At 40.3% G+C, this 26,317-nt stretch overlaps 3 protein-coding genes across 4 annotated transcripts; 1 reads left to right on the forward strand and 2 right to left on the reverse strand.

The window, feature by feature from the left end:
• il17ra1a (interleukin 17 receptor A1a) lies at positions 1 to 6,927 on the forward strand. The gene is made up of 11 exons (XM_028399447.1): positions 1 to 266; positions 686 to 710; positions 939 to 1,085; positions 2,288 to 2,409; positions 2,626 to 2,752; positions 2,922 to 2,969; positions 3,050 to 3,204; positions 4,127 to 4,201; positions 4,308 to 4,374; positions 4,462 to 4,578; positions 4,666 to 6,927. The coding sequence occupies exons 1-11, from the start codon at positions 168 to 170 to the stop codon at positions 6,126 to 6,128; spliced, it is 2,445 nt and encodes an 814-aa protein (XP_028255248.1). The 5' UTR covers positions 1 to 167; the 3' UTR covers positions 6,129 to 6,927.
• Positions 6,928 to 11,756: 4,829 nt separating this feature from the next.
• tmem121b (transmembrane protein 121B) lies at positions 11,757 to 12,935 on the reverse strand. Its single transcript, XM_028400691.1, has one exon. It carries the CDS (start codon positions 12,933 to 12,935, stop codon positions 11,757 to 11,759), a length of 1,179 nt encoding a protein of 392 aa, XP_028256492.1.
• A 2,084-nt stretch (positions 12,936 to 15,019) lies between these two features.
• Positions 15,020 to 25,698, reverse strand: mkrn1 (makorin, ring finger protein, 1). 2 transcript variants are annotated; one of them, XM_028424049.1, is made up of 8 exons: positions 25,566 to 25,698; positions 24,810 to 24,941; positions 19,149 to 19,330; positions 18,731 to 18,954; positions 18,308 to 18,522; positions 17,085 to 17,195; positions 16,238 to 16,382; positions 15,020 to 15,826 (listed from the first exon to the last, which is right to left on the reverse strand). In XM_028424049.1, exons 1-8 carry the CDS (start codon positions 25,637 to 25,639, stop codon positions 15,614 to 15,616), a joined length of 1,296 nt encoding a protein of 431 aa, XP_028279850.1. In that variant the 5' UTR covers positions 25,640 to 25,698; the 3' UTR covers positions 15,020 to 15,613. The 2 variants fall into 2 exon arrangements, with proteins under 2 accessions (XP_028279850.1, XP_028279844.1); XM_028424043.1 differs by having other exon boundaries at positions 15,020 to 15,829.
• Positions 25,699 to 26,317: the final 619 nt, after the last annotated feature.

A 26,317-nucleotide genomic window follows, 5' to 3' on the forward strand; every position in this document is an offset into this window, starting at 1 on the left:
GTAAACAGAGGAGGTAGTTTTCATAGAGCAGGAAGTTTATCAATAACGTTGTGGAGAGTCAGTTCCACGCTCCCCGTGACCTTGCTGTAGATGTTCACGACATTTTGTTGTTAATATTTGTGTGAAATGGTCGAACTTTAGCGACGGTGAACGGAACGTGGTTAAACATGAACCTTTATCACCCGCTGTTAGTGTTAATAATGTGTGTGTCGCTGTCGTCCGCGGTGAGGATTTTATCATGGCCGCCTTTCAACTGCTCCCGACAGGTGAGAAAATCGGCAGTGCCGGATGATTCGCGGTCTGCAGGCCTGATAGGAAGATTCTCAGTTTTTTTTCGTATTTCTTATTTCTCTCAATTTATTATGGCCCTATTATTATCTGTGTATTTATAATCAAATTACGGGAGTTGACATGGTGTGAAAAGTTTCACGTTATAACAATGTAATATCACGTTATAACAGTGATAGAGAAAATCTACTGTGGCTTACGTAAATACACAAGTGGAATATGGACAAATAATAAAAGTAGGCTATGTTAGTGATTTTTTGACATGTTTTATAAGTCAGACCATTTGTATCTTTTATGTAGCCTATTTACATCAGGCAACAGAAAATTGTTTAAAACATTTGAAATGCAAAACAACAGGAATCATTTATTGATCATGCTCTTCTTTCCCCTGCCACAGGATGTGGATTGTACAGTCAAGATAAGTGAGTATAACTTTGCTATTTTATTTCATTCACCTTAGTTAGTTCAGTTTTGACCTAACCTGCAACATTCTGATCACAAAAACAGCTAAAAGTGTTAACTCAAGTGAGTTCCTTCACATAATGTTCTGACAGCAGGCCCGACAGCACCCTAATTAGGTCAAGTCAAATGTTTTTTATCTCCCAGTTCTCAGCTATTCAGGGTCTATGTATGTCTGTGTGTGTGTGTAGGTAACTGTATGGATAGAAACTGGGTGAGGAGGAATGACTACACTCCCAGTGGTCCAGAGAAGCTGCAGACATCAGTGACCATCAGGCAGGACAAGGCAGGAAACCTGCATCCTGTACTGGATGCTCATTGGAGGATAAGAGATGACGGTGAGGCTGAGGAGATGGATACATCACGCAACACAATTTTATCAGTAACAGTTCAATAACAGATTGTTGTATTACAGGAGGTATGACCTCAAACTGTGTTCTACCTGTCTGCCTTTATTAAAAATGTAGAGGGGTACTGATGGGAGCAACATGTAAGACATTCAAGTCCCACAACATTTCTTCAGCAAACTTTAGAATCTGTTACATGTGAGTTCAAAGACAGACACAAATGCAGACAAAAGGGAGACTTAACCCTCGGGTGTCATTGGGGACTTTTTTGTCCATTTGGGTAATTTTTGCCTCTTTACCTGGCCACCATTTTATCTGTGTTGGTGCATATGGCACAATTTTTTGTAACAAAGACTCTCTCTAGACACATTTTAGAATTCCAATTTAAATTTTTCAAATACATCACCAGAACATGGTGAAACAAATTTACTACCCTTTTGTATCATTTGTGGACTTCCAGCAGTTTTTTGGAAGTGGATGTTTTTGTCCACAAATGATACAAAAGGGTAGTAAATTTTAAAACTGCTGCTACACAAAAACTAATAATCCATCAAACTCAATATTTTGGCTAATCTTTGACATATCCATGACAGATATAAAAATAATGCCTCAGCCACCTAACTTTTGTTTTGTCAAAAATAACTCATTTTTTGTGTTTTCTCCATAAAAAATTACTGTGACATCAAGTAATCAAACTGGCATTTAAAGGGTTAAATTCCTCAAAATGATTTAATGTTTGGTAGTTTTGAGCAGGGCTGAAGTTGTTTAACATATTTATGCAGAAAAAAGTAAGAGAAAATATTAATCTGTTAATTTTTTATAGCAGTTTTTTGGAAGTGGACGTTTTTGTCCATGAATGACACAAAAGGGTAGTAATTTCGAGTGACGCCTGAGGGTTAAATACACAAGGTAACAGGTGAAACACATTAGGACAGGGAAGGCAATCACAAAGGAGGGAAACACAAGAGGAAGTAAAACACACACAAATACGCAAGGAAACTAGACAACCAAATGAAATCAGGAAAATACAAGCATCAAGAGAACAGGGGATTTAACTGCCATTCAAATACACACAGCTTCAATATTAATACAAAAAAGTGGTCATTCATAACATGAAAAAGATCCATTATAACACTGGATGTAAAAAATATGCTGACACAGGAAGTGACTTCTGCCATGTTTTTTGTTTGAAGGCAGTGTCGCTCACCTGGAGGCCACAGAGCTTCATGTTCTGGTCATGTCCACCAATCAGAACCTGTGTGTTCGATACTCTTTCAAAGAAAGACTGTCAATGAGAAGTCGATCGAGAGAACAGGTAGGTGGATCAGTCACGTCATGTTCAAAGTGCATTGTCATGAAATTTTAACACATAGGTAACTTACACTAACTACAAACCTGCTGATATGCTACCCTACATTTTCAGGTACATGTATATATGTATATATATCTACAGGTATATAAAGAATATTGCCCATTTAACAAGAACGTTTTATACAGTACCATGACACAGTGTATTATTGTGTGTTTGTAGTGGTTGTTTTCAGCTAACATGGTGGTGCTGGACCCTGGGCAGAGATACCATGTGTCTGTCTTCAACATCCCTAAACCAGAGCTGGACTACAGCAGCTACGACGTCAGTACTGATGTTTCCGTCCCTGGTGAGTTGGTTTCAGAACACACAAATTTGGTTCTCTTGTCAGTTTGGTTGAAGGAATGTGACAGAGGAATATACAGGATTAAATACTGTGTGTGTGTAACTGCAGGGATCTCATCATTACTCAGCTTGTTTATGTTAAACTAACTGTGACATGGTTGTGGTTCACTCAGGATGTCAAGATTCTACAATGCAGAAGACCCAGTTTTGCATAGAAAGAGGTGAGAAGAGCTAAATGTTAAGCCCAGGAAGAGTGAGCGTGTTGTATTTTTAACATTGTTGTCTATGTGCTATTGTGTAGGCAGTATGTGGAGACCTAACATCAGCGTGAGTCAGACCCCTGCAGTCAGAGGGAGATCTGCTCTGGCTGTCAGCTTTGTCCCTGACACACTGTGTGAGAAATACATGGTCATTGTCAGCTGCTCTTCTATCCAACATGTACAAAACTTCTACACGGTAAGGTTGCAGTTTGCGGGACATTCCCGTGCTGTGTTTTTTTAAGATTGCTTTTTGCATGCTTTTGTGCAGTGGGCTGTGTCACATACAAGATGAATGTGACCCAGAATATCTCTGTAGCTGCTCATTACAACATCCTGTTTTTTGTACCTCAGCCTACTTTAAGCCCCAGCAGAGGAACCTCTGTCCCACCTCTCTGCAGTGCTTTTTGTAGTAACTCACTAGACATATACATTTTAATCTCATATAGCTAAGGTCTGTCAGGGACGAGGTGGAACTATGGATTCAGGCACAAATTCAGTTGCAGGCAAAAATCCAAAGTTTATTACAGGGTTTTGTACACAGAAGATGGCCCAACAGGGCAAAGGCACAAAATGGCTAGGCAGGGACAGTCAGAGACGATATCTAGAGTACAAGGAGGGTTAGGCTAGAGACAAAAATCCAGTAAACAGTCAAAGTCAAACATTACCAAAACCTGAAACCTGGAACACTAGGAATCACACAAGATGATCACAACACACACTAAATACACAGAGGAACAGAAAACAAGAACACATCACAAGATGTAGAACACATCATCACAGGTAGAACACATCATCATCATTTGGAGTCACACAGAACATGAAGAATGGATCACCTGTGATGCGTTCACTATTAGACCAGATGGAGAGCTACGTTCTCAAAAATGAACTGTACAAAAACGCATGATAGGAGCTGACGAGTGCGCTTACACCTCTTAATAAATACAAATTGACTTCTTTAGTGTACTATTGAACATGCACACAACTGTGGACAGGTGTTACTTAGACCATCTTCTATAAACATCTCTGGAAAGGATGTGTTTACCTTTAGCTCTGCATGATTAAGAATAAAATCTTGCTGTCACACCCCTAATTTCACTAATATAAAGACTCTTTTCCAGAACAATCACACAACCCTGAATGGAACATTCAACCTTGATAAATGGCCAAAGTCCTGCTGCCTGTTTTATGTTACGGTGAATTTTTTTTCTTTTAATCTATTCTGCATATTGGTGTTGGTGAATGTTTAGTGAACACATCCTCTGTGTTTTGACCTGCGTGTTGACATTTCTTTCTCTGTAGATCAAACCTATGTTTTTACGTTGTGGTGAGGACTGTACCCGTCAAAGGCGCAATTACAGCATTTGTGGTATGTTGAAGAATATCATGTGTGGAATATCAGCACCATGGCTGAGAAACAGATACTGGCTAATTAACTGTATTCTGTCTCACACAGAGTATCCAACAGAAGCCCCAGATGCCCCGCCATACCTATTGTACACATTAGTTGCCCTAGGAGTGGTGTTTATATGTGCAATATCAATTGTTATCTTTCTCCTCTGTAGGAAGCCAGGTTAGTCACACATACAAAGTTTTTTTATATGCATATCTCTGTTAAGGTCTATGATTTTCATGTCATAATTCATGATTCTACCAACAGGAAAAACTGAGAGGAGAGCAGGCCATGAGCGAGATGAGAAGCCACGGAAGGCGCCGCTTAAACAACCTCCCAAAGTTCTGGTCATCTACTCCCAGGATCACTGCCTGTACAAGGACATAGTCCTGAAGCTCTGTGCCTTCCTCCAGGCCAAGTGTGGCACCAAGGTGCTGGTAGATCTGCTGGACTCCACCTCAGTCAGCATGGTGGGTCGCCTCCGCTGGCTAGAGTGGCAACGACAACAGCTGAAAAATCCCACAGATAAAATCTTGGTGCTGTGCTCGCCAGGTGTCCAAGCGAAGTGGAGGGCCATGTGTGGTCAGGGGCGAGTGACATTGAAGGAAGACGTCCTATCACCTACAGATGACATGGTCACTCCATTCCTCAACCTCTTCTTACCAGATATGCACCAGGCAGGTATGCAGGGCAAGTACTTGGTAGCTTACTTTGAGAGTATCAGCAGTGAACAAGATGTGCCCTCAGTGTTTGACATTGCAGCCAAATACAGCCTGATGAAGCACTTCGAGGAGCTGTACTTCCGCATCTTAGATATGGAGAAGTATCAGCCAGGTGAGGTCAACCACATCGAGGGGATTGGTGGGGATGAGTATTTTAACTGTGCTTCAGGTGAAGCCTTAAAGGATGCCATTGATACCTTCAAGGCTTTCCAATTGGAAAATCCTGATTGGTTTAAGAAAGAGTGTGTGAACAGTGAGGATGAGGTTATTACTGAAGCCAACCTGCTGATTGAGCAGCTACAAATCCCTCCTGTGCTAGAGTGTGTCCCTTTAATCAAAGAAGGGCTCCCTGTCTACACCCATGAAGTAGAAATCAATGAGAATAGAAACAGTATTCACATTATCACTCCTGAAGTGAACACAGAGGGCCTAGTGTCATCAGTGGCAGAGCTTATACCAGTGGTGAATCCTGAGTGTCCCGAGTATCCATCAGGCCTGAGTAGTGTGTTGACCGATCACCTGTACCCTCACTGCCCCACTTCACACTCTGTCTGCGTAGCTAACCCTGTTTTGAACAAGCCAGTACCACCACTAGCAAGACAGAGCTGGCTCTGCCTCAAAGAAGAGCCCACTGAGGATGATGATGATGATGACGAGGAGGAGGATTCCCTCCTGCCTGTGAGCCAACCCTCTGCACCTTCATATCAGACAAGCTCCGCCCTACAGAACTCCAGTCTTCCAGAGTCCTCATACACAGGCATACAGACTGAATTCTTCCCTTCACCTGAAATCAGCTGCTCCCAGCCTGTGGAGATAGATGAGCATGAGGATCTGGTGCCTAGCGGGAAAGGTCCAAGCAGTGGGTCTGATCAAGGTTACATCTCCAAAATGTCCTCCCAGAATGCCTTCCCATTTAAAGAGGATCCACTTTTGGCTTTGGCCAGACTGCAGGAGGAGCTGTTTCAGCAAAACTTCAGGGACTTTGACAGAGATCCTGAGGAGAACTGATAACCAACATCAATGACTTTGACTTGACAGAAGGGTTAAAAATGAATGAATCTCTGTTACTAATACTTTGCTGCAGCCAAAAAACCTTGATTAAATCTGGATTGAGGTGAGCTATCTCTAGCTTCGTTGTGATTATCATGAAATGTCATGCACACAATATAAGGAGGAAAGGGTTTTTTATGTTTGAATCAATCAAGTAAATAAATACATGTATAGAATTCTGCTTTAAAGATATTCATCTATTATTGATAGTCCCATACCAACAGAATTGGTAAAATATTGAAAAGTCTGCTGCCGATACCGATTCCAATCCAATACCTTTTTCTAGTCTTTTTAACAAGTGTTAAATAATATATTTGTATGGATTCCTACACATGGCTTTCCAAGTTAAGCTCAACATTTGCCGGTACATGATATTTTACATGATATTGGACTCAAGGATTGTTTTTTTGAACGTTTCAGGGGACCAGTTGCCTAGATTTAAACTCCTGGAAATGAGTCTGACCTGGATAGAAAAAGACATCCACAGACCATTTACATGATAGTTTAAACCAATCAATCGGATCAGATGATTTAAGTTTTATTGTCCGATATGCAATCCTAAAATTTTGCACAGTATCGGTCCGATCCCGATGCTGAATATTGGATCGGTACATCCCTAATATTGATGCAATTTGAAGGATCCCCATGATTGCTGTCCCAACAATCTGCATTTATTTTCTTACATACACAACAGTTCCATTCTATTTTATATTACAATCAATGTTATTTTTGTTTCAATGTCAATAAATGAATCAATGAAACATCATATATAGTCACTTTGTACTTTTTAGTACTTTCCTCTGATTTATTTCAGGTTGCGACCACATAATACTCTGTGTTACATCTACAGTACACAAGATTGGGTTAATATCAGTACAGATTTACACCACAACTTTTACAGTACAGGTACTAAGTCCTAACTGTAAACAACAGCAATGTCCCTGTAAACACATTAGAAGAAAAGGAAAGCCTGCTTGTTAGAAGATACACTGGTTTCCATTGCATGAAGGCTGAAGAAGAGGGAAAAAAGCACTTGGATCTGTGTAGCATGACCGGTTCCTTTGAATGTCCCTTGTCCCCCCCCCCCCGTAATCCTTTGGTAGTTTCAACGAAGTCACACACTGTGCTTTAATTGCAACTTTTAAGACCTGCTTATTACAAGGTCCTGGGTTTTTTATCATGTGATAAGCTTCATGTGCAAATTCAAAGAAAGATTGTTTCCAACATTATATGTATACATAAAGATTTAGTGTGTATATATATATATATATATATATATATATATATATATATATATATATATATATATATATATATATTACTGGCACAAGGAAATAAGAGAACATATTACAAAATAGAACATTTGAAATACTTTGGCAATATATGAAAAGCACAAAATAAAAGCTCTCAGTGCAATAATGAGAAGCCAAGAAAAAGCACTGGATCAACATGACACATCCATACTCCTGCTCAGATGGTCAAAACTTTACACCACACCGTAAGATCCAAGAGTCTTCATGACAAAGATACACTACATTGCCAAAAGAATTCACCCAGCTTCCTTTACATGTGAACTTAAGTGTCGTCCCATTCTTAATCTATAGGGTTTAATATGAAGTCAGCACACCCTTTGCAGCTATAGCAGCTTTAACTCTTCTGGGAAGGCTTTCCACAAGGTTTAGGAGTGTTTATGGGAATTTTTGACTAGAAGCACATTCGTGCCGTCAGACACTGATGTTGGAGGAGAAGGCCTGGCTCGCAGTCTTCGCTCTAACTCATCCCAAAGGTGTTCTGTCGGGTTGAGGTCAGGACTCTGTACAGGCCAGTCAAGTTCTTCCAAACCAAACTTAAAAATAATAGTCCAAAATCTCTTGTTATGCTGACACATTCAAAGTTCCTTTCACTGGAACTAAGGGGGCCGAACCCAGCTCCTGAAAAAACAACCCCACACCATACTCTTCCCCTCCACCAAACTTCACACTTGGCACAATGCAGTCAGACAAGTACCGTTCTCCTGGCAACCACCAACCCAAGACTTGTCCATCAGATTGGCAGATGGAGAAGCATGATTCGTCACTCCAGAGAACGTGTCTCTACTGCTCTAGAGTCCAGTGGCGCTTTACACACTGCTGCATCCAACACTTTGCATTGCACTTGGTGATGTATGGCTTGGATGCAGCTGTCGGCCATGGAAACCCATTCCATGAAGCTCTCTGTGCACTGTTCTTGACCTAACCTGAAGGCCACATGAAGTTTGGAGCGAGCTCTGTAGTGATCGTCTCGAAGTTGGCGACCTCTATGCACCTGTGTCCATGGAAGTGATCAGAACATCTGAATTTAATTATTTGGATGGATGACTGAATACCTTTGGCAACATAGTGTACCTCTGCAGCATAAAACAGCAGGTGGTCTGCATGACCTCGCACAGCTTTAAGTACAGAGGTGGTAGAGTTAGGTGAACATATGGTGACTGCATAACCTGCATTATAATATCTTTAAGGTCTCTGTTCAGCTGCACAAGATACAGCAATGGTAGCAGTGCTAATAATTGGAACACATGCATTCATATATTGCTTCAGAGGCAGCCAATAGTGTTATAGTATATTTTTAGAAATGGGTTTGTCCTGACCCACATGATCAGCAAAGCATGCCTTGGATTTTTTTTAACTTTTTTTAACTCATTGTCAAGTGTACTTTACTAAGCCAATACAGATCATTCAGGGACCTCTCTGAAAACCTGTATGGTCCTTTGTGCTGGGTTTATTTATTCTCCAATTCCGACTGATCAACAGCCTCCTATCATGCACACAAGTCACCATGACCTCTGACCTCTAACAGCTTTCACACAGAGAAGCTGGGATTGATAAAAATACATTTAAAAAATAAGTAAATAAATAAATAAAAATCAGGCACTAAAAAAGTTCAGACCCAGCTGAATCAGAATGTACAACGTCATCACGTATCACATGTTTGCTAGATCCATCATCACTGCAGGTTTATATCACTACAGTGCATAACAGGCAGATTTTGTCAGTGACTCTATGACAACGATGGACACCAAGGGGGCTTTTTGGACAATCAAAAGTCTCTGTACAGGTAGCTTTCCCTTTTGAGATGAGCCAAGAAGTCGTTTGTTAAAGAAATATCAGAGAAGGTCAAAGGTCATTGTATGTTTTTTTTTCAATACGATTGAAATTCTTTGTGGGACAGGAAGACGGTGATTTGTAAGATATACAAATACCATGTGTTATAACACATTAGAAGCTGGGGGTAATAAAATCATGACGATGATGATGTCAACCTCTTAAATCCACTTTAATTCTATTTTCTTGATTTCTTGACATACCTCTAAAGACACGTAAACACTATGCTAAACACTCCTGATCACCACTGCATCACTATTCTCACATATCAGCTGCTTTCCCTCCATCATGCTTTAAGAGGCACTTACATCCCTCACAGAGGCTGGCTGGGCGCCCTTAGTTACTCTGACATCATATCTTAAAGACTTCTTGCCTTTTCAGTGTATTTTCAACAAACGTTATTTTAAATAAAACAGGCCCATGAGGGAAACACTGGGTTTGATGTGATTTTTTTTTGTTCAGACTCATGATCCAAAGGGTGACAGAAGTGGTAGAACAGTAGCACAGCCAGTGGAACCAACAGAAGTTGCTGATGGCCAGGGGGTCCATTAGAAAAGGACTGTATAAAATGTGTTTGTCACGGCACTGGTTGGTCATCACACAAGTCTACTCTACTCTGAGCACCAAACACAGCTTTTAGAACCAGACAACACTGTTGTCAATAGAAAACACTTAATGCACACCACGTTGAGGAGAGTCCGGGTGTTTTTCAAATTGCACTTTGCGTCTCTCTCTCACACGCACACCCACAATCCAGCTGCTATCCCTCTGTGTGTTTCATACAACAGGCTTTGTCTTGTTCTCCTTGTGTTGTAGACCATTGCTAAGATGTTTTGAGTGTGGCTGTAGCACCTGTAAACTGGTCTGAAGCATGAACGCTGCAGAGCTTTTACTGATGGCGCCAGACATCTTCGAAAACAAGAAAATCCATTTGTATGTGATTTCATCTGACCCCAAATGTTAGAAATGCAGAGAGTTTTGGTGAGGTGTATCAGACACCATTCCAACACAGTAACATGCATGACTTCATCTGTATGATTATTACTGTATTATCACTTCTTTTGTTCTAGCATGTTAAATCCACCCCAATGTGGTTACTACATAGGTCACATCTGCCAGAAATACCTTTTGTTTGTATATGTGGTATCACTTTGTGGTAAAAATGCACCTCTAGTTTAAACTCAGGGATTTAAATGCTATCTAGGTATTTAGATATTTATTATATATTTCTATTTCATATTTCGATTGATCTTCATTTGATTTGTCTGTAACAAACAAGAATTTCCCCTCGGAAAGTAATTTCTGATTCTGATTCTAAATGATATAGGTCCTAATGTAATTTCATCTAAGTTTTCATCTAAGTTTGAAATAAGAGTGGCTAAAACAGAGCTATAAATACCATAACAGTAAAACTGAAATTTATCAGTTGCTATGGTAACTGGTGTGAATTTCTACTCTTGATGTAATCAGGCTATGAAGTAGCTGCCTTGAGACCCACATCAAGGCCCCAAATGAGCATTTTTTGGTCATTATTTAATGATGTGGTTTGAAGTAATATATCCTGATGATAAGTTTAAAGTAATGGAGAGATGACTTTAAATGTGTACATGTAAATTAACCTAATCCAGTAATTTTACTGTTTAAATTCCCTCATAATTTACACTACCATTCAAAAGTTTGGGATCACTTAGAAGAATTTTTTTTCTCTGTTTTTTTCAATGAAGATAACATTAAAGTAATCATACATACGGTGTAGACATTGTTAATGTGGTAAATGACTATTCTAGCTGGAATATCTACATAGGTCCGTTTCCAGCAATCATCACTCCTGTGTTGCAATGGTACATTCTGTTAGCTAATTGTGCTAAATGGCTAATTGATGATTACAAAACCTATGTGCAATTATGTTAGCACGGCACGATAAAAGCAAAAACAAAAAAACAAATGTGGTTTAGATATTAAAATCCAAATGGCACACTGGTGTTTAAATATGTGAAAAATGCTCTCTGTGTTATAAGAGACACGTTTCTTTGTAAAAAAATAAAAAAAAAATAAAAAAATAAAAAAAATGAATGGGCCCAATGTCCCTTGCAACTGTGCGACAAAATCTCAGAATAATTAAAACAAGAGTGAACTGTGTTTGTGTAATTTGGGTATAGTGACCCTTTAAATTGTTTGAATAATTACTATATAGAAAAATAGCTAAAATCCCTTTCTGTCTTATGTCCTCATATCTGTCCTGCTGCCCACTTGTGTGTGTGCGTGTGTGTGGTTGCATCCCATGTGTTCACCTATAGGCCTACACGCCACTATATCTGGAGCCAGGAGTTTGGGTCGTGTTTAGGATTTCCCAGTTTCCAGCTGTGTCTGGAAGGCATCACCAAAGTCAGACCCCTCTCTCTCTCTCTCTCTCCCTCTCTCTCCCTCTCTCTCATCCCGTGCTCTAAGACTGGGCAACAGCCAGGGTGTTGACATATCCGTGTGGACACATGTCGTTCTCGGACACGCAGTGTGAGAACTGCGCCGGGTTGCTACCCCCCGCCAGCCTCCGGACCCCCCGCACCGCCACACACTGCTCCACCAACTCCAGCGACTTACACACCAGCAAAAAAATGTTTTTGAACATGAACACCGACACCGGCATCTTGTAGACGTACACCAGGAAACACCTGACCACCAGCAACGGCGCGTTGACCACCAGGCACGTGGAGAAACGGGCCCACAGCCACCTGCACCGGAGCTCAGACGCCGTCAGCTCATACAGCCAGATCACCGGCACGGCTAGGACCACGAAGTACACCGAGATGACCGTGTACTTCAGGTACACGGAGGGGATCTCATTCCTCAGCAGCATCTCCACCAGAGTGAAGCTGTCCAGCAGGTCCATGCAGGTGCCCATGAAGCAGCTCTGGGAGTGGTGCCGCGTAGACCCGTTCAAATCCTCGATGATGGAGTTGATGAGACAGAAGAGCAGCGGCGCGGACATCAGCATGATGATTTTGAAGCCGGTCACTCCGCACGGGACTTTGAGCGCGATCAGGTCCAGGATGGAGGTCTCCAGAATGAGCACCACTTTTGGAGTGCAGGCGATGACATAGATGAGCCAGGCCAGGTAGGCGTAGGTGAACTCCCCGAGGTTGCAGCCGAAAATGGAGCTCTTTTGGTGGAAGCCGCAGGCCCGCTCTCTCTTACTCCGCGCGTTCTTCATGAAGAAAATCCCCCATCCCGAAATCACCACCAGGTCCGTGGCTATCCACGAGCACCAGTACAGGTCGGTAAAGATGATGAGGTAGAAATCCAGAATGCCACCCTGAAAGATGAGGAGGAGGAAGCAGAGTACCTTGTACAGCAGGCTTCTTTTGGATTTGTGCGCCAGTAGGGGAGCGGTCTGCATGAACTCCCCAGATGTCATGATGCAGGCGACGGGTACGGAAGAGGAGACCAGGGGCTGGATGCTGCCGTTTTCCTCCGGGATGATGCTGCCGCTGGTGGTCTGCGTGTCCCGCCTCTTGCTCAGCTGCCCGGCTTCCGATGAAGAAGAGACGGGAGAATCTGGACAATCGCTGCCGTCGGATCGGAGATAATCGGCCTCTGGATTGTCGTACCCAGTTTCAGAGATCATTGTATTTGTGCTGTCGCCTCTTTTTCTCCCTCTCTCTCGCCCCTTTCTTTCTTCTCGATTCTTATAAAGGTGGAGAGATGGAGCATGCGCAAAGAAGGGCACGGAATATCATGGATTGGACTATACGGCTGCTTTATTATCTGATTTGTAAGTTTAGTTATTGATTTATTAATTTTTTGTCTAAATTCAATCAATTGTTTTTCTTTTCTGTGTCATCATCATCAATTTTTCTATTTATTGTTTTTAATCAAGAGTGCCTTAGTACGTGTCTTTTTAATTTTGGGTGCATATACTAATCGTTTCCTAATAAACATTTCTTTTTTGGAGCTCTCCACAAAGTGGTCCTTTTGCTTTTATGGACAGCTCTTTCACTCTTCTATCAAAAAAATCTTGCCAGGAGGTTCCAACAGTGCTTCAAGGGGACATTTAAGTTCAGTAATCTGTCTATACCATTTTAGAGGGTCATCATTAGGATTGGACCAGCTGATAATAATAGGCTACATGCACTGATAAGATGCAGGGTTGCTTTCTAATTACTGATATACTTGGCGTCAATACCTTTTTCTTTTTGTCATGTCACATTATTATTATTATTATTATTACATAATTTTGGAACATCTATGGTTTGATTTATCTTTGCATTTGTGGAAATTTCATTCAAATTTCATGTCAATAGCACAAAAAATGGTGATGTGTTCACTACAAAATAGAAACATTGGTTTTATAAGCCTTCTTTTGTAAGGCAGGGCAGCTATTTATAAAATAATTAACACATCTTGACAAAATCCATTATGATGTAACCTATAGCAAAAAATAACTCTCCTAACTGTTAGCTGAAGGCTCATTAAAACAAGCACTACTATTTTTCTGATATGACAAAGATATTTCTTCTGTGCCAAATCAACTCTGCACACAGTTATTTAAAATTTGCATATATACAAGTCATTCAATAATAATACTATATTTGTCATATCTGATCAACTATTCATTAATAAAAAATACACAGATTATAAATTAAGTCCACTTGAAAAGATTTAGCTGACACGGTAAACAGATTGATAATAAACTTTAATTTCAAGTTAAGATGGATGGCTGTGGAACATAGAAAACACACATTTCAGTATAAACATATGCATTCCAATGGAGTTCAACAGGTCTGCAACAGCTGTCAGGAACCAGTGGGGCTTTACTCAGTGAGATTTGTTAATATACATAATCCCCACTCACAGTTCCCTGACTCTGCATGGTTCCCAGGAATTATGGAAGGGACACGAGATTACAAACAAAATCTTTATTTTGTCTATTTTTTTACTGATGTAGCACTTTGCTGATGTTTGCAGCCAATTAGCATTTTTCTTTTTTGTACAACCAACTACAGGTGGCTCTAACCTTCCCTCAAAAGACAGCAGGTTTGAAGATTGCTATCCATACTGCAGAAATCTCACATACAACATAGCTCATAAAATGTGTCCCTGTGTCTAAACATATAGGTGCTATCATTTTGCTCAGTAGTATTGTAGTTGAAAAATTCTGTAGATTCTGTGAGAAACTACAGCATTAAGCTGTAAATGATATACAAGAATTTGTGTAGGACAAAGAATAGTAACACCAAGTCTGAAAAACATCTGTAAACCAGGCCTGTAACCTGAGTATTGATTTGTGCCAACATTTATTTATATATATATATATATATATATATATATATATATATATATATATATATATATATATATATATATATATATATATATATATATATATATATATAGATAGATAGATATATATCTATATATTCTCATCATACGTTGAAATTGTTTTTCAGCTTGTGTGTGTTGTGGAGCATTTTGGAGTTTATTATCAACAGAATTTTACAAGCTCTGCCTTGTTTACATACACATCTGTGCCCAGTTTTTAGACGTGCTGTGTTGACACTGGTACACACTTTATAGGCTGCTTATTAAGGGAGCACCAAAGATGGCTATTCTGATCTCAGGGGTGTTTTTGGAACGTCTCATGAGGAAATGGGAAAAAAAAATTTTAAAAATAAAACATGACAAAAATAAGCCATAGTTAATACCTTTCACTACAACACGAAAATGATTATGGTAATTTTATTAAACATCAGCACAATATTTTGGCTATCAGCAGCTTTAATAAACAAAAAAAAGAAGTTCCGGCCTTCAAAAACCGTAAATGTATAAATCTTACATGCCCATCACAATTACAGTAAATGGTACCAAGTTCAAGTGCATCCTCAGTGTCTGAGAAGTATGTACAAACACCTGGGTAGATGATCAACAAGTCAAACCCACACCCACAAATAAACTTGACAGTGTTTATTAGCAATATCTGAAGAAAGTTAGAATTTTAGTTAAATTTCTTACTGAGTTTATAATTTTCCTTTTAACATGAAACCGCACGAGAAAGACTCACAAGGATAGATGTCTAGAAAATGTTTAGCACGAGCGCACTGACTTGTTGGAATTTTTTTTCTTTCTTTTTTTGGGTTTTATTTTTTATAAGTTCATTTATTAATGGCCTGCTTAAAGGCACTGCCACAATACATGGGGTAGAGGGGTGGGGTGGGGAAAGCTACTGTCCATCACTCGCACAAGACAGTCCATTCTAGTGTCTAGTATACATGGGGTTGGGTAGGGGTAAAGTGGGATGTGGGGCTGCTATAGGTAAATCTCATAGAAATCGTCCAGCTCCTCGTGAAACAAGTCCCATTCATCCTCCGAATCTGTCACCTCGTCGTCGGTTCCTGCAGCGAGCAGCATGAGGAGCATCTCGCTCAGCTCAAACGTCACCATCTCCTCGTCCTCATTGTCGAAGGAGTCAGTGCTTTCCCGCTCGTCAAAGATGTCCCACAGCGGCGTCCGCCTTGAGCTCTGCTGAAGTGTACGTTTTTAATCATAATTCTTATTTTTCCCTCATAAACCTTAGTGTGTATAAACTCTGCTAGTGTATATATGTATATACACACACATAACATGGCTGTGATGAAAAATGGAGGTAACAAACATATAAAAGTATAATAAAATAAGTCAGCCTGGCAGTCTGCATTGCGCTTTTGTAAACTATCTAAAATTACTGTTTAAATCCACCAAGAAATGTGTTTGTCTCCTCTTCAGCCTATAATTTCCACATCCAGCAGAGGGTGCTACAGTGACACAGCTGCTCGGGATTTTAATGCCAGAGTAAAAGCTGACCATCTAAACTTACATTGTGCAGTGGCACTCAACATTTGCCCTATTCTTATGGTGAAATGACAGCTGTTTATGAGCAAGTGAGAGCTTTACCCGGTTCCTGCTGTTGGATCCGGTCTGTCTTCGTTGCGGTTGGGCTTCCTCCAGCCGTCCATCTGGAAAGGCGTGTTTGTAGAAGCAGTTTGAGCCAAAAGGGCATGTTCCGCGCCCCTCGTCAAAATACCGACATGGTTTAGTCCTGGAGAAGACACACACACAACCTGCATTAATCCATGTTTGTTTGTTTGTTTTTTTTGGTGTGTGTGTGTGTAATTATCTCTTTAAATGTTAAAGTTGTAGTTTCCGTCCATGTCTGTCTAATCCCATAGGCCAGGCACGAATTTAATAAGCCCCTTAAAGCAGATGTCCTATCTGTCATATAGGAATATATAAATGAAACGTTTTAGTAGGACCTGTTCCTATGTTCTGTTGTACATCTACTTTATTAGTTCATTTAGAGAAACAAAAACAAAAAACAAGACTGAATTTACTTGGCCACTAAAGCCTATTCTGAGGGTACACTAATAAATGCAGAACATGGATCATTAACCTCTTTCTTCTTTTCCTTGGTTATGGTGCTTAATAATAGCCAGAAAAGTGCTTTTATACAGCAAGTATCATTTTCCTGAAACCATTTCTATATATAAAATAGTGTGCCATTGATCAATGCTGCAAGATCACCTATACATGGCTACATCGATAAATAAATATACTCCCAAATATCAAAACTAAAGGTGCATTTAAAGAGCATGAGATCCGGTTGGAGCCCACAGGCCATACTTTGCCCAGATCTGACTTGATATGGAGAAAGATCGTAAATCAAGTTTCACTGCAGCTGTGCACTCTTAATGTTTTAGGTGTGTAGTGAGCATGTGTCAAGAGCAAAGGAAACTGTGTATACCCCATGCCGTCCTTGTACTTCTGGATTAGCTTCTGCTTGTCATCCTTATCTTCCACCCAGTACTCGCTTGGGATGACAAAGTTGGATGTGATTCGACACTCTGGACATGACCTGTGTGTTATTAAAAAAAATGTCAGGCTGTACTGTTAAAGGTTAGTGCAAAGGTCCCCCAATGAAAAACCTGTGGGAACCTGTCAGCCTGGTGATCAGTCCAGTGGTACCAGCTGTTGTTGGCAACAATAGTGACAATTTGTGTCTGCTGAAAAACTCTGTGAACCACTGCAGTGTTAGATGTCTAGTTTCTGTTTCAATCAAATATGGAATTATGACTATAAGTTTCAAATGATGAAGCCAATATAGAAAAAAAACACATGAAGAGATGCAGATCACAGATAATCCAGTGCCAGTGTGTATCTAGTTGACACCACAATACAACAGGTGGTGCTACTGCACCTTGATCCAAGTTTCCAACTGCAGGAGAACGTAACCATGAATGTATTTTCTTCTATTATTGTGCTCAACATATATATTTTAGAGTTGTTCAGGTAAAATAGTTTAATTGACCATCCTTCTTCAGGAATGCAGGCCATGTAAGACACTTGATATGACGTCAGGTGTAAACAGAAAAAAAAACTGAGATTAAAGATGTTCACTTTCAACATGCAGACTCATGTTTGTATTCCTGACCCGATCTTCACTTAGTGATGCCGCTATCAATTTCCCCACTTAATCTTATATTTTGCATTAGCATGTCAGGCAAGAAGTATTTCCCTGTTTCAAACCACAACTGCAGAAGCAGCAACCTGTATGTACACTACTATGTGCATTAAAGTAATCAGACATACAGTCTAGACATTGTTAATGTGGTCAATGACTATTCTAGTAAAAGCAAAAGATGATTTTTAATGGAATATATACAAAGGTATACAGAGGCCCTTTTCCAGCAACCATCACTCCTATGTTCTAATGGTACATTAGGTAATCGTGTTAAAAAGGCTAATTGATGATTAGAAAACTCCTGTGAAATTATGTTAGCACAGCTGAACTGCTATGCTGATCAGAGAAGCTATAGAACTGGCCTGGTGACCCCAAACTTTTGAATGGCAGTATACATTGTAAACACATTCTTACATGATGAACCCTTGCACGTTTTAGACTTTTTTTTTTTTTAAAGTTTGGCGGACAAAACATTTTTACAGATTTGATAAATCTTGATGACTCACTTGATGATTTTGCTCTCAAACTGCTTGGCACTCCTCCACTTACGAATGCATTTTAGACAGTAGCAGTGGCTGCAGTTGGAGAGGATGCCAAAACGGCGTTCGCTTGGATTGGCCTTCTCAAACACCACCTCCATACAAACGCCACACATCATGTCCTTGCTGCGTTGGATGGCGAATGAAATCTCCATGTCTTTCTCGTGTGCTTCAATGCATGCCTAGAAAAACAAACAGTGAAACCTCAACATTATTTGCGTACCAAATACAGTTTCAGTACCCTACACAAAGTGACTTCCTGAGCATTAGGAAGTAGCAAGTAGACATTTTAAGGCACGAAAAAAAAAAAACAGTGTTATTGTCCACATGAAGCCACATGAAGGTATATCTGATGTTCTCAGTGTTTTACCCTGTTTACATGCCTCTCACCTTTGTGTGTTCTGAGCGCTGGTTGTTGTCAGTGGGGTGGAGCACCTGGAGGCCGCACATGTCGCACACATCACCATGGAGATAGGCACAGTTGATTCCGTATCGGCACTCTCCAACAGCAGCATATGGACAGAGCTGCTTCCTTAACTCTTTGCTGTCCAGCGGTGCATCACTGTCAAACTCCTCAATGAGAGGGACGGAGCACTCTGTCTTCACCGGTTCAGCTGAAGACACACGGCCCCATCACAACAAAGACAAAACATTTTACTAAACTTCACCAAATCTTAAATAAAACTTAAAATTGATAATGAGCATGCTCTGTATTTTCAGAACCCTCAGGATGACTGTCTAAATAAACAGACAAAAACAACATAAATGTACCACAGGTTGTATGAAAATCTCCTAAATTATCACTCACCCCGTCCACAGTATGGCTGGCCTGGAACAAACTCAGCAGCGTTGACCCAGTCTTGTGCCCCTGGTCCAGGTGTAGGCCTGCTGAGTTCAGGGTCTGATGGACCGGCCAGCGAGGCAGAGGGCAGCGCCAGCGTCTGGGAGGTTTGCTGCTCTTCGTTTTTTGTTGGTTTACAGTGTTCAAACCTTAGAGAACACATCAGACTAGGAGTTAGTAGCAGTTTGATTAATAATCAACAAAGCAAGAACATCATTTTGTTGTGTGACTGTCAAGGGTGCTTGAAAAAAATGTCTTCTAGAATTATCAAAAAAAAAAGAAGTTTAAATTCTTTGTAATAATGAGGTTCTCTGAGACCTTTTCGGGGGTCAGACAGCAGGACAAATAATGCCCACCAACTGTAACATCCAGTTTAACCATTACTGGGCAGTGTGAAGGACAGAACGAGCAGGAATGTCATTAGAAAACTGTGTGTTTGTTTGAGATAAAACTTGATTTATTACATCAACCTCAGTGCTAAATTTCTCTTGAAAATCTATATTGTGCGGTTTATCACAGCAGTCAGTACCTTTGTGTGTTTAACCTAAAGGACCTGTCAGAGCTATAACACCCGATAACACAAGTATTGTATTGTATATGTAGCAATGACATGAACTTTTCTTCATTCCACATTATTTGCACATGATCATTTAGCACCCAGCTTTCTTGAAAACCAATCTTCTGGTTGTAAAGGCTAACTGGAGGCCTAACACTCAAGCCTGCATTTCTGTTTCAAAAAATATAGCCTCTCTGCAATATCTGTACTATGTTTATCTCAATGCAACAGAGAGTTTGGCCTTAATGATAGTGAATTTGTGCAGACAGATATTATGCTTTTGTTTTGATAAGGCCTTTACCAATGACAGGATCAGGGACATTGTGTCTCCAATTGTTCCTTATTATTAAGTAATAAACATGTAACTGGAATGTCATGAAAATTATTCTACTGGGCTGTCTTGAAGGTGTTTCTGTTGTCTAGCCTTTAGCTATAGATAGGACTAAAGTGTATTTTCAAGGACATTGACAAAATACTGAGTTCAACAGATAAAAACAGATACAGAAGACCTAAAGGTAGAGCTATTAAAGTAATCTGACAAGTGACATGGTTCTTCCTTGACTGAGCCCAAACTTGGGTTGGCTTATATTCATACGTTCATCAATCAATAATATACCCACAACAACAGATGGCATCAAATACTGATGATAATGAGAAAGTGAGTGTGTTCCCTAGGACTGAAGCAAGCCACCTCCGAAACTAGTTCACAGCGGAGTGCATGATGGCCATCGACCGTATTTCAAATTAACAGAACAAGTCTTGCTTATAGCGCTTGTTCTCTAACTTCAGGGAAAGGTTGCTGTATTTTCAGTTCTATGTGACTGGCTAAAAGGAAAACACACCCATATCTCCTGGATCAGATAGGCAATGTGAATTATTTAGTGTATTTGAATGATTCCAACCAAATTCATACCAACGGTCTATCATTCAGAAATAACAGACTACAGAATTCAGCTGTGAATGATCTTCTTCCAACTATACTGGATAAGAATATAATAAAATAATGAGGCCAGTCTATTCACTTCAGTTCTATGTCTGCAATGCACGCATGCATCAACAGCACAAGCAGCATGCAGGTAGACTTGACCCAAAATACGCACATACAGCATCCACATGGAGCAAGCTAAGAAAAAGTCAGTATGGAGGCAATGCTTGCAAATTCAACGACTACATGGAATGTCTCAAAAAGAAATGGTATCAGCCCAGTGCATCCCTAGACCTACACTCACAAATGTAAATTATCCCGGGGGAAAAAAACATTAAATGCTAAAATACTATTTCTAATGTATTGAGACATAATTCTTTGTAGTTACATGCCTTTTTACATTTGAATATGTCCTCAGAAAGCCTTTACAACAGTCAACTGACAATTTGCATTGGTCCAGCCTCCCATGATGCATTAACGCAAGTGTCATTTTGTCTGGACTAAAGTGCCAGTATGAAAGGGAGGCTGGTGTGGGGGATGGGAGGGATTAGAGGTCCAACAGGGGTTTGGATGGCAAACAGGATTTCTACTGCACAGCAAGTGTTCTCCCTCTGATGCTCTGATGTAAATCATTTATTTGTCATCCTGACACATTACCCCTTAAATCTGTAATCTTCTTGTTTCTATGAAGCCTTGTCAGGATGGGAGATTCATTGTTTATGTACACAGGTTTGTTTAGTACTTTAGCACATCATTGAATGTCCGTCTCCAACATAACCTATCCAATCATTTCTCCTAGACACCATTTGAAAGGCAGTATAGTTCTCAACAACAATCCTGCATCTCCATTAGATTAGGTAGACTTGCAATGTAAGCAATGTTTGGCTGAACGGATTTGTCCAACAAAGGATGCTGAAAACAAATTTGTATGGGTTAAATAACGATCATTTTACATCATAACGTGCCTTGCTCTAATCACATATTTACATTTACTGACTCAGATGCTCATTAAAATGTTGTAGGAGCAGAGGACTGTAACTGTATTACTGCAAATGGTTGTCTCGGTGAAAAAAGATGCAACGTCTGACCACACAGTTTGCAATCTATTCCATTAAGGAACCATTAGAACCCAGGATTGCCTGCCCAGCTGGGGTTTGTTTTGAGCTTTTAGCTACGCACAGACACCAGAGGCCCATTTTGTTAAGGAGGTTTAACAACCCCGAGTTTAAATGTAAATTTACTGATGGATACCAGATGGAGAAATCTGAGTTGCCAGTTCATCACATTTGAATCAGCTCAATCATTTTTGAATAAATTGAAAACAAAATATAAAAATATAATCAAATCTGTTAAGGCTTAAACATAACATTACAGTACCTCAATTAAAAGACATTTGATATTAAAAAGTACAAATCAAATAAATGTCCTCTCACAGGTGGGAGTAAAGTTACAGCCGAATTCTATCAATTATTGGAACAATAACAGAAAAAACAACAAAAACAAAATGTTGGTTTGTACTTTTAGGAGTTTAATACATATCTGTAACACCTAGAGGTCGGAGTAATATTTGCATAGCTTTTACTTCTTCACATTCGATTTATGATATATCAACACTTTAAAGGGCCAAAATTGTCTTCGTCCAGCAATAATTATTACGTTCTGTTCTAGAACTGTAACTACAATGTGGTTTCAATGGTCAATTGTTACCTCCAATAGATAAAATATGACAATGTTTCTAAATTTCCTTCCCCAAATATGTTCCCAGCTGCATTAATAACATACTTATCAGCAACACCAAAACTGCACTGGCAGAAATTAAACATATTCTCATAAATGAGCAAAAACCATATGATTAAGAGATAACCTTAGATCTTCAGCTGTCAAAATGTTCAACTGCCCTTAAGTCAGTTCAGACAACAAAACAATACAGCATGAGTAATAGGCCATGAAAGCCAGCACATCCAGCCACTGAACAAATTCATGCAAAAGGAGGACCTGGGTCGTCTTTTCTCTAGCCTCTTCAAGCTGCAGCAGAACACACTAATAATCAGTCTGTTCCCAGAAAGCGCTGGACAAGTGGGGTAGAGAAGAGAGGCTGCTGGAGCTGTGCATACAGAAATCAGAAAGGAGGGTGCTGCTGCACAGCGAACCTGGGGAACCCAGCAACAGCACCAGAGGAGGAGAGGTGGGGGGGCACCTCTGAGAAAGAGAACAGGAGGGAAACAGAGAGCGTTATGCAATTGCCATGCAGGCTGCAGTGCACTCTGTCTGGCCCTGGGGGCTGCGGGAGAGAGAGAGAGAAAGGGAGAGAGACACTGAGACAGAGTGAGAGAGCGAGACAGAGCCTATCACAATAGATAGAGCCCAGGGAATTCAACCATAATAAACCCCCACAGTGAGGGCCTTTCTCTGGACTCTTAATACAGGGTGCACAGCCCCACACGGTCACAGAAATAATGAGGACACCCTCCTTACAGCAGCTCCAACACAAGGATGAAGGAATGTGACTTATAAACAAAACAACAACAACAGCTCAGTATCAACGCTTTTTCAAGGCAATGGGCTGATTATTCAAGTCAAAATATGAGAGGTTTTGACATCACTGCTGCCGTTAGGGTGGTCCTGAGAAAGCCTCAGTAGCTATGGGGATGCTTCAGAACCTAGACATGGAGCAGACATTGTCTGAACAAGCAGGCTGCTGCTGTCTGGGTACACTCAAGCTTGACAACAGACTGGGATGCTAATCCGCTTCTCAAAAGGGACCATGCTACTGCATGTTGGAATCCATTTAACATATACACTGGTGACCCTATTCATTTAAAGCATGCTTGGTTCAGTCTACCATAGAAAAAATATCACATCTGCTTTTACTTTGCTGCACAATGATGCAGGCAAATTGTAAGTATTGATAGCATCCATACAGTTTCAATGTTAATAAAATGGACATGAATGAGGACAAAAACAAGTAAATGTAAAAACACCATAGTATGCACAAAGTAATACAGATGTTAATTTGAAGAAAAGCAAAGCACAATGCTACAAATTCACAATACAAGTTCTATCTTTTATGACAAAAAATATGAATGTCTCTTGGTTTTGGCTGTTGGTGGATTCAACAGGGACGGCTCTAAAACAACTGGCATAATAGCTTTCTATAGACATAATAGTAATAACTTATAATTTATTAGGGCCCGAGCACAAAACATGCGAGAGCCCTATTAAAACCCTAGGGGTATTTAGACCTTTTGGAGGCCTTAACATGCCCCAAAACTCAAATTTTGAAATTTGCTGACTTTTGAAATGCACATGGGAAAATGCCTCTATAGCACCCCTAATGTGTAGCCCCTTTTAGCTTTGTATGTTGCCATGTCAACAGTCCACTGATGTCATCAAAGGATACAAGACAAAAAACGCATTCTAAAACTCTTTCAAAAGTGTTACGGTGTGGCGGGGGAGTGGCCTCAAAATTGACCATTCGCCATTACAAAGAAACACTGTATATTCTGCAGTACCACCAACATACTTCATGCAATCTGGACAAAATCTTACAGTACTGCTATGGACCCGAGTCTGAACAGATATATATGCTAATAGGATGATACCGTCACAGCGCCACCTACTAGCAGCAGGAAATTTCTGTAAACATGTGTTTGTTGTACGTCTCTGGAAATGAGAGGAGAGCATAGGAGAGGAGACAGCTATGGCCCCGCGGATTGCAAGGTGTGCGAGGGCCAGCAATGCTGCTTGCAGCTTTAATTAATTATTATAATTGTTGATCATCTAAATGAAGCCTAGCAGAGCAGAGCTACAGAAACACATACATTTGTCCTTAGCCCTATATAGAGCTGCCACAGTCACAGACCAACAACATGTTGACACAAGGGAACGGCAATCTCAGGTGTCAGATCCACTTGAGGAGCAGGCTGCAACACTTCTGAGAAGCCCTGCCTGCAGAGCTGCTGTTCTGTGCCGTCATTGGACTGAGAGCACAGCCACTTTTAGAAAGGAAGTTATAATACAGCTCTACTGCCAACAGACAGCACTTTTTTAGGCTGTGGCAGCAGGCTTTGAACATGCCAGCTGTCCCTAAACATCCACATTTAACTTAGGTGAGAGTTTGTATTTAGATTTGTATTGCTGCCTTTACCTGCAACGGTCCCCAAACACACAGTTTCCCTTCTGAAAGAACTTGCAAATCATGGCTGCCGGTTTACTGCTGGTCAGATCATGGGAATATCGACAGTTATCACCTTCTTTGCAAAGACCATGCATGAAGTATCTGAAAATAGAAAAATGAAACAAATCAAAGTCAGCCCAGACATTGTGGATGTCGTCAATAGGACAGGGTATTTATTATCGCATCACATCGCACGTCAAAATGAATATTGTTAAGCTTATTCACCTCGACGTGAGCAAGTCAGTTTTTTATCAAATGAGTCTCACAATGTTAGCTAACATCTGAGTCAAACGGTTCCTATGACTCATGTGACACATTTAAACACGCTGATGATTTTTTTTAAACGCTAGTTAACGAGGTAGTTTTAAAGTGAAAGTGTACAGAACGCCTTCGGAGCTGCTATTAGCATTTAGGTTTTTATCATGTTTGTGATGTATGACTCTTGTGCAGGCTAGCACAGTTTTATAGTTGGACGTGTATGTGAACTAAGTAACAAAAAACAACAAAAAAACAAAAAACGTAGCTAGCAAGCTGGCTGCTAACTCCCACACCAGTGTGGTGTGACCATTACAACATAGGAGTCTGGTATCGTTACAGCTAGCTTAACCAACAGCTGAGCCAAGCCTCAGAAGACATTGTTTGTCGCCGTATCACCGTTATACTGGTGTCAAACGATAGATGATAAAACCATCTTCGACATGTTATTACTCGAGGATCTTGTCTTACCTGCAAGTTACGTGTTTGGTCCAACCTCCCGTTACTGCTGGAAGAGCCGCTGACGCTGCCGCTGCCTCCGCCATTGCTGTTTATGTTGAGTATGTACAGCCGGATGTTCCGGACAGCTCCGCTCGGGCTCGGCCTCTTTCGCAAATAGACGAATCTTGTCGAAGTTTTCCGAAACACGTTGTCGTGTTTATCATTTACGACGTCACGGAATGGACTGCAAATATTAAAAAATATTGATTATGCTGACTGTGTCTCTCACTTTTGAGGCCACATAATATTTTATTTAGGAAGAAAGACATTTCGCTTTCTTTGTTGCCGCCAATATTGAACCCCTCCCCTAATTATATTTTATTAATTTATTGCGCACAAATAGAAATTTGTATTGTTTTTTGTTTTTTTCTTTTTAATGAAACAATGCGGTTAAGCAATTTGATCTATCACCAGAAGGGGTCACTATTTCACTACTTAACCTAATAATAGAAATAGAAAATAAAATAGAAAATACTTTCCCAAGCTGGGAAATTTCGCTATTGCAGCAGCAAAATACAGGCACTCAAGCATACTAAAAAATATTAGTCAGGGTTATCCATGATGGATAACAGTTTGTTCAGTGTCCTCCTCTCCACCACTGCACTCTCTTGTCTGCAGCCAAGACATATTCTACAGTAAGTATAGACACAGGTAAAGGGGTATTTACATGATTTCGAAGACTTTTACAAGTGGGATGAGGGCTAAATATCAGATTCAATTGT

This window comes from Parambassis ranga, chromosome 2 (assembly GCF_900634625.1).
Source record: "Parambassis ranga chromosome 2, fParRan2.1, whole genome shotgun sequence".
NCBI lineage: Eukaryota > Metazoa > Chordata > Actinopteri > Ambassidae > Parambassis > Parambassis ranga.